We start from the raw sequence: 9,583 nt of genomic DNA on the forward strand, positions 1-9,583 counted from the left end.
ATTCTATCTGAGATGCTTTTGAGAAAATAGTCTTCAGAGACCGTAGCAATCACGACTGCTTATTTCGATTATAGCAATCGAAATAAGAAAGAATATGAACAAGAAAGACACAATCCCTGAAAACATAGACAAATGTTCTTGTAAGAACAATCTACACAACAAAGAGCACTATTTATTAACACATGGTGGAACCACAAACCAAATAATGTCAAACCAAATAAATCTCAATACTTCACCATGCAGTAATGCCTCAAGTCATACCTATAAATGTTTTTCGTTGTTTTCTCAAAATGTTGACATCCAAACATGAAATTTGCACACTTTGTTTGTACGTTTGTAATTATAAAAACAAGTAGATTGAAATTTATTCACATGTACTTTCCCCAACACAAAAATTGTGATGATGTTATTTTTAAAAGAAATTTTCAAACGTCTGTCCACCCCTTTGGGAGAGCTTCAGACTAGTACAAAGCTTACCATGAACCTCAATACACTGTGTAATATCCAGGTTTGAGACATTTCAGACTTTTATTTGAATTCAGACTTATTAACTCAGCCTAGTGAAGAAAATCAGCTGAAATTTTGTCCACAATTTTGTCCAATTGTGCTCTTTAGTCTACTTCTGTAGTGCGAAGAAACCGTACTCAAAAGCTCTGTGAAATCTAAACCCCAGAGGTTTCCAAAAGACGGAAATGTCATTATTTTGACATACCTCCTAAGAATTTGATTAATTTCAGAAAATTTTGTCAGCAATGACTATCACCCCAGAAGATATTGTGATTAAAACCTTACTCTATGTTAAAACCCAGCACTCATGCTTCTCAGAACTCTTCTAAATAGGCCCTAGGGCCTAAGTCCTACCGGGGTCTATGGTCCTTCGGAACACTTATACCTGTAAGACTGGAGTGGTTCAGTGGGAAACCTTAATCACATTACCACAATGCTGTTTTTCAAAATAGCGTTTTGTCGGTGTGAAATGGTGTGAAACAAATCTAACTGTAAAGCCACGGAGGGAGGTTTGACAAGATTGTGCTTGTACTTTGTAAGGTTTAAAGTGTCAGTTTAGTACAATTCTCCAGGTGTTTCTAGTCTGTCTGCAAACACTGAAGATTAGGGGTGAAACAAAGAAGTATGTGACGAATTGTAAATAAATATACAGACAGGGAAACCTAAACAGACCAAGAACTTTAACACCATCCCAAAGAGCGATCAATCTCTCTGGCTTTGATGTGACTAAGAGGAAGAGCATGCTTGACCTCCAACCCCAACCTTTGACCTCCCCCCTTAATCTTGAACAACAGGTGTTAGGGCAGGTGCAGTGCTGAAATTGATGAGCCGAGAAATGAAGGAGGATTTATGCTCAGTGTATGGCCATGTGTTGTGGATGTTTGGCAGAGGTGTTGGACTTGTTCCTTGAGAATAGGTTTCACATCCAGAAAGCTAAGTCTACTGATTGTCTAGTCCGCTACCTTTGTGTAAAGTTTCAGCGTTGTGGTTAAAGCCAACAACCAAAGCCAACCAAACCACAACTGTAGGCAGTCATATCCTATCCAAAGGCTTAAGGCTTTACCAATGCTAAAGTGTTAGATGGTACCCACCCTCCATTATTAAAGTGTTGTTAAACTACATGTTACATGTATTGTTACGCTACTACAGCCATCAAGACTCGATACTCTACGATTCCATAGGGTGATTCAGGAGTAGTTCTCCAATAAGACCATACTCTAATTCATGGGTAAGATAACTTCCGCTCATGGCATCCAACCAATTTTCATCATTTCCCCTCATGGTGCTATGAACTGGCAAGCCCCGGCCAGGCCATGCCGGCACGGGGCGAGGGGACTGCGGTCCAAGTTCAGTCACCAGTATGACTGGTGTGGTGAGGGCAAGCGTGACAAACTGGTAAACAAGGATTGTGTGAATCACTGATGTAGATTGCAGGAGTTGCTGGAGTGTTTGGATGAATCTATCAATCACAGCTTGATGAGGATCCAGTGTTTAAAGGTAGTGGACACTATTGGTAATTACTCAAAATAATTATTGGCATAAAACCTTTCGTGGTGATGAGTAATAGGGAGAGGTTGATGGTATAAAACATTGTGAGAAACGGCACCCTCTGAAGTGCCAGAGTTTTCGAGAAATCAGTAGTTTTCCACGAAGTTGATTTCGAGACCTCAGATTTGGAACTTGAGGTCTCGAAATCAACCATCTAAACGCACACACCTTCGTGTGACAAGAATGTTTTTTTCTTTCATTCATATCTCGCAAGTTCCATGACCGATTGAGCTCAAATTTTCACAGGTTTGTTATTTTATGCATATGTTGAGACCCACCAACTGTGAGGGCTAGTCTTTGACAATTAATAATAGTGTCCACTGTCTTTAAACTGTGGAATGGTGTAGAGTCCATGTTGGAAGTCGACTGTGTCGCAGGCCACATGGAAGTATTTGATTTTGAATGAATAAAGTGAAGTTAATGTTTCTCATTGCTTTCAGTGAAACATTCCTGATTTAAGTTGACTTTGAAGTTGCAAAAACAAGTTTTGACTTGGGATCAATTTATTATTTGAAAAACATGATATTTTTGTAAGACATTTATTGTCATTACTTGTCATTGAGCGCTGGTGTTTCTGATCAGCACAGTGATTCTCGGTTTGACAATTTATTTCTGCACCATGAAATTATTCTTTTTATAGCTCAATGATTACACTTCACTTGGGACCTATAGGACGGCCTACTGCTCTATCTCCCAATCCGCATGACGAAGCAGTAATCATCAAGTGTCAAAACCAGGACTCAAACCCTCGCTGTGCTGATCAGAAACACCGGCGCTCGATGACACGTCATAAATGTCTTACTAAAATATCATGTGCCGTTTGTTTGGCCGTCTCCTGAAACCTGGGGTTTTCCTTGTTTTACAGTCTGCATTTTACTAAAGCGTTTTGTCGTAAACTATTATACCTTGACTTCCCTAGAAGTCAAGGCTCAAAATTATCACTGGACCACAGGCCATCGGAGACCTGTAGTTTTTACATTTGGCCAGTAAACTTACAATAGGACAAGCCCGGTGATCTTATGGTGTAATATCTTTGAGAAAAAATAATGACAGTGATTGTCATGTTTTAATTATCTTTCAAGAGTGTCAATGTACACATACACATAAACACAAATAAGATAGATCTTCTGGAAATAAATATGGAAGTAAATATTGACTTGAATTGATTTAAAAGACTTAATTGTACATTTTTCTGAACATTGATGTTTAGGAAGAGTTTGAGATATCCTCATCACCATGATCGACAGACACTACTTGACCCTTGCCCTCCTGGCCATCCTCTGGGCTTGTGCGATTGGTCACATCATCGGCTGCAATGAGAACCGCTGCGCTTCGGAGGTCAGTAAGTGTCAACTCATCGGCTCCTGCGGCTGCAGGTATGAGGCTGAAAACTGCAGCTGCTGTTTAAACTGCTCACGTTGCTTGGCTGATTACTGGGAGGAGTGCTGCAGTTGTACTGGTGAGTTGTCAGATAAGTCCGCTGTAAACTGCAAATAATCTGCGCTAACGGAGCAGAGAATTCTGTGCTTACTTCAAGCACATTTCATTGGTTAGCAGGGAATTTTGGCTTCTGTGCGTGCGTACCCCATGTTACTAGGCATTCTATGTTGATGCCTACACAGCTAGCGCAGAAATTGGGTGCTTGCACAGTAAGCGGAGAATGGTGATTGTAAGCGCAGAATTCGGGGATAAGCAGAGCCATGACATTGGGCCCATTTAAATCAGGTAACAGAGCTATTTGTTAAAAATATCAGTGTAAAATGTGCTGATGTATTTTCAACAAACAGCTCAACTTTATTGGATTGATTGATTGATGGATTGGATGGATGAATTGAGTCATTGATTATTTGTTTAATTGTTTGTTAACAGGTCTGTGTAGAGCTCAAGGTCAGAGTCCGATCCCAGAATGGCGGCTGAGCACTCTTCTTGAGCTGACTCCACTACCATCTCTCTTCCAAGCTCTGACCAGCTTAGAAGCTTCCCAGGACCCTAACCTGAGATGGATAGCGATGCCACTCACCCTGAAAGAGCAAGGATTACTCATTATGCCTCCTGGTAAGATGTCCTCTTGAAAGATCAATATGGCTCATCAGCCAATATGGCTCATCAGCCAATATGGCTCATCAGCCAATATGGCTCATCAGCCAATATGGCTCATCAGCCAATATGGCTCATCAGGCCAGTGTTTATATCCGGTTTCATTGTCATTAAACGACTGGATGCCAGTCCATCGCAGCCAATACTGACTTACTCCCCAGCTCTCGCCGGTACCCATTTGTACTCCTTGGTGGAGAGAAAGCAATTATAATAAAGTGTCTGGCTCAAGGACACCAGTGTCACAACTGACCAGGCCATGATTCAAACCCACATCCTGTAAACTACAGAACTTGAGTCCACCGCCCTCAGACCCGGAAATTCATTTTTGAACATGTTGAACGGGCAGGGCCATTTTCCTTTTGCAAAGGGCACTTTCAAAAGTCAAGATCGTTTCGGCCATGACACCCTCATCTCACAGAGGTCATAAGAGGTGAAAAGACATTTCTCCATTCTACTGATGACAATCATTGAGTTGTCAACACTTCTCAAAAGAGATTTCCACACGGTGCTACCGCAAACCTAACCTAACTTTACTCCAACCATGCAAAGCTTGAAATCTTACAAACAAAATTGTTACTCTTATTGATGTTTTTGTTTGTATTGGTATGAATTCACCAGGGAAGACAATGGAAGAGGAAGAGTCACCCATCTTCACCAGCGTCAACTCCACCGGATTGGAGGAATGCGTCGTTGCTTACATGGACGACTGTACATCCCTTGGTAAATGCGAGAATACGTGCCGTTCCATGGGTGCCGCTAGACAGCGTTGGTTTCATAATGGCTGCTGCGAGTGTGTTGGCTCGTCCTGTTTGAGTTACGGCAAGAACGAACCGCAGTGTAAGGAGTGCCCCATTGAAGACTACTGAGTTACAATGAGTGACGGACTGATTGAGTATTTATTGAAAGGAGCAGCTGTGAGGCACTCGGCAGTCTTTGAGTTCAGTTAGATGAAACGAGCGTTGAGTACAGAAAAGTTGATCGGACTCCAAAACCTGCACTGGTATTTTCGTCTGGTCGGACATTATCAAGCACATTTTGAACAAAAACATGACAAGGCAGAATGCTTGAATGGGAGTTATAAATATTATGTAGTTTTATATCCATGATTGAGATTTGATTATGTTTAAGGTAGGGTCATATAGATTGTTTTTTCGTCAATTTATTGCTCATTTATCGCCAAAATTATCAAGAAAGATACAATAAAAGATACAATGTGACAATTTCAGCTTTCACAGTATTTTCATCAAGAATGTTGAGTCGATCCACATTTTGCAAGCCGACTGCACTTGTGAATGGACACCAACCCCCTCAGAAATCTGTGAAATGATTCATGCATGAATCGGTTCTCAAATTAAAATATCTGAACATTTCAGATGAAATAATTTAAAGGATGCATACTGCCGTTATCATCTTTATAACTTTATATCTCCTTTTTGTGAACATTTTTAGATGAAATAATTTTACAGGCTGCTTACTGCCGTTACCATCTTTATCAAAAGTTAAAGCTTCAGACAAAAATTACACACATTTATTTTATTTATTTTTTTTTTGGGGGGGGGGCGCCTTAACCAAAGTATGACTCTACCTTTAAAACTGTACAGAACTAACAGTTCCCAGAAAACGCCAGCAAAGCATTCTGTAGGAGTAATGCATGCATAAAGTATTTTGTGCTACCAACAAGTTGTATGACTTCGCTTTGTATATTTGTGGCATATTATAGATATTTCCTTTTTGTGTCGGTGCTGGGGAACACTAATCATTTTAGTCACCGTTTAAAAAAAAAAAAGCACCGTTTGGAAAGAGATGTTTGACAAAACGCAACAAGGAAACCTTAAGTTGATAAGTTAGACCCGTAGGCGCCTCAGGATTATATTAACGTATATATTGTTTTCAGTAACCATTTAGATAAAGTCACGAAATATCTTTATGTAAACAATTGCTAGTTCTTGTTATCCAAAATGTAAAAATTAAATTTGAATGTTTCTTTTTGTAGTAATTTAACTGTAATATTTGTTTTTACATTTTACATTCAAAGGTTTTTGTATTCTTTAAAATACTTCTCAACATCAGTGATATTTACGTTTCATATATATAGTTCGAAGAAGCACAGAAGCTTGGTTAAAAGACATTTGAGAATGCAGACATTTTTGTTGTTAACATTCAAACCATTTCAACCAGATCGAGGCAAGAAGTGCAAATTATCTGGTCCAAATTGATATCATGAGCATTTGTATTCATCACTGTAGCTGAACACAGGGGACATGACCAAATACCATAGTTTTAAGCATCATGGAGGTTTATATAATGTATAAAGGTAAAACAAACAAGACGTTTCAAACTAAAAATTGAAAAACAAGGAAGTTGAATCTGTGTTAAAGTGTTTCGGGAAACGAAGGAAGGAAACAGTGGCAGTTTAGGAAAGGACCTGAAGACAAGATGTCCGCAGTGATTCCCCCGAGGGAGGGGTAGGAAAGGGGTGGTTTACTCTCGCAGATCTCTAAGGCTCCATTTCAGCCCATTTCCGCTTGATGATGCGTGACATTCATTATGACTTTGCCAAATTTAGATGTTATATTAAAACCAGCCTGCAAACATGCCTCATTATAGTGTCATATTTACTTGTCATGCTCTTGTATGTTGTTTTTGTAACCTTGTCTTTTTAACCTTTTACAACATATTTTGACTGAATGTACTCTAACAAATGTAGACAAGGGGGATGTCCAATCCTGTCAAAATCTTGAAGGCAAGGCAGAGAGAATTCAATTTTCAAAAAAACCCTTTTCCCCTTAGCCAATTAGTATTTTTCAGCAATAATTTCCTATTATGTCAGTTAACGAATTCACATTTCCAAAATATGTTTGATTCATCGGCACTACTCTGAAAATATTGACAATTGTTGGTTCAGTTTTGTACGTGTATATATTAAAGTAGAATTTGCAGCTTATTTTGGCGAAGAAGACAGAGATTAATGGAAGACATTTTAAAGGGAACGTACACCTTTGGTATTTGGAACCTTTTGATTGTTTTATTCCTATACAAATGTAGATCAATACAATAAAACTAATCTGTAAAAAATTTCATTTCAAAAGGTGGTAGCGTTTTTGAGATATTCCCAAAAATCCAGAGCAGTTATAATCCGTAATTGATAAACACAATCTGAGAAACATACAGAAACATTTTTGTGGTCAAATTTGCCGAGAGGTGTCAGAAAAAATTTCAAGATTGTTGATCGGACATTTGGAAATTTTGGAGGGAGAATAACTCAACGGGGTTTGGAACTCCCCAAATAAGCAGAGGATAATAGTTGAAGAGTCAATGAATAATTACACCTTTTCTGTAAAAAGCTGTGAGAATTCTTAGTATTTTTCATGTATTTTTGAATATTTAGCATTTTGCAGTGTATTCTATTGAAGTTTATTCAGTGGGGTACACTCTTGTACGTCTTGTAGATTTGTGAAGCAGCCATCGTGTCTGCCATCTTTGAGGTCAGGTCACAAGAAGAGTCAGAGTGCCTTGAAGCAAACATGTCTCATTAAAATATATCGCATATGTCGCATCAATATAGACTGCCAGATTGTCAGAGCTCTATATGTAGTGGATGTCATTATTATTATTATTATAAGTTCTACCTATGTATTGCCAAATGTGTTTTGATGGAAATATCCTATGTGTTGGCATTTTGGAACATCATTTGTGCTTCCATTTTTAAAAAGAGAAATAAAATGAAAACTAGCTAAAACATTTCTGAGTTAGTTTCCTAATTTAGTTAGTAAGTGATAAGTTATATTAATTTTGGTGCTAACACACTGATGTGTGTTAGCAATTAATACTCGGTACTTTCCCAGAGTCATGTGAACAAAATATCACAGGCATGTTACTCGGGTGGGATTCGAAACCCATGACCCTTGCAATTCTAGAGCAGTGTCATACCAACTAGACTACCGAGGTCGCCTGTTAGCTAGAGGCAAAAGTGATACGTTATCTTTGAACTATTTCAAAATGATTTTTGTTTTGCCAAAATCGCACCATGTATCCTGGTAGGTCATGCCTGATATCACCTCATGCACAAAATGGAGAACAAAAATGTTTTTACAGAAATATAGAGTATTGAAGAACGAAATCACACATTTTAATTAAATTAGGATTGATATTTCCTGACTTACAACCCTTTTAAGTGACTGGTGAGGGCCTCGGGGAGTATCTCACCAAAATGAACACCGAGCATCAAATCGAACAAAAATACACTTAATTTTTAATTAATTGGTGTCAATGAATTAATATAAATCTCACTCTTGATTACATGTCACCCTGAAAAACAGCTTGAAATAACAGGAGATGAAGCATCACATTTATCCTCCGTCCTTCCTCCAAACTTAAGGATCACCAAAGTTTTCTTCTCAATGATAAAGTACAGGAAAACAAATGGCACACTTTCTACTTAATGGGTGCGCTTCCCTGGGTCGACCCCGCGGTGCTCACTCGGGTGAGCCCCTGACAAGAGCTAATCGAACGATCACACTCGCCCTTTCGTGGTGACGGCACGCACCTCAGGTGACCCACTCCACAAGCAGGGCACATTGAAGCTTAGGCTTTTCTGATTTTTGGGTTTTTTTTTTTTACACCAGGTAAATGCTCATTATTATTACAAGACATTTATTTCCAATCCAACCAATAATCAAAATCAAAAGAACAAAGAACAGTATTGAGGAAATGGGATCATAACCAGCAAAGCCAAAGCTTGTGGCAGGCACGCCCACATTTTATAAAACGTTTTTTTCAAGTTCAGAGTAAAATGTACGATTTATTTAAGTCTTGCCCTTTACTATATTATATTATATTATTATTATTACTTATGTATGATTCGAAAACACCATCTGATTGATGTCTACAGAATCCTAAAACAAATTATTAGAGACTTTCGGTTTGGGATGTTAGGGGGAAGCGGACTTACCAGGTAAATCCATAATCTTTTTTTTTAAATGTACACATGCTCAGAACTACAGAACAATGAAAACCAGCTTCTACCAAGCAATTCAAAAGTCTCCCAGTGAACATATTATTTACATTTTGTTGGGAAAATTTGAACATAATAAAGAACAAACTTAGTAACCATAAGACGTAAATGTAAGTAGGTCAAGAAAGAAGTTGCAAAGTTTTCATCACTGAGAAAAAAAATTGGATGTTGCCAACTGCTTACTAACCAAATGGACCTATGGTATAAATGCAAACAATTTTCAGGGCCTGATGTTTCAACCCTGGTAGAGTCTCTCTTGAAGGCTAAATGACAACACAAAACACATGAACAGGTATATAAGTAAATGGTGTTTGAAGCTTTGCATGGTGTGGAGAATAAGAGTAACTATAAATATAAATATGAATAGTAAACTTGCGGGTACAACCATGAGTAAAATCTCTTTTGAAGGAGTGGTGG

At 38.4% G+C, this 9,583-nt stretch overlaps 1 protein-coding gene across 1 annotated transcript; it reads left to right on the top strand.

Annotated features, from left to right (window-relative positions):
- Window positions 1–1,731: 1,731 nt before the first annotated feature.
- On the top strand, window positions 1,732–7,893 carry LOC117288823 (twisted gastrulation protein homolog 1-A-like). Its single transcript, XM_033769675.1, has 4 exons — window positions 1,732–1,879; window positions 3,278–3,514; window positions 3,925–4,110; window positions 4,771–7,893. Exons 1-4 carry the CDS (start codon window positions 1,732–1,734, stop codon window positions 5,016–5,018), a joined length of 819 nt encoding a protein of 272 aa, XP_033625566.1. The 3' UTR covers window positions 5,019–7,893.
- Window positions 7,894–9,583: the final 1,690 nt, after the last annotated feature.

The sequence above is a fragment of the Asterias rubens genome, chromosome 4, assembly GCF_902459465.1.
Source record: "Asterias rubens chromosome 4, eAstRub1.3, whole genome shotgun sequence".
In the NCBI taxonomy this organism is placed as follows: Eukaryota; Metazoa; Echinodermata; class Asteroidea; order Forcipulatida; family Asteriidae; genus Asterias; species Asterias rubens.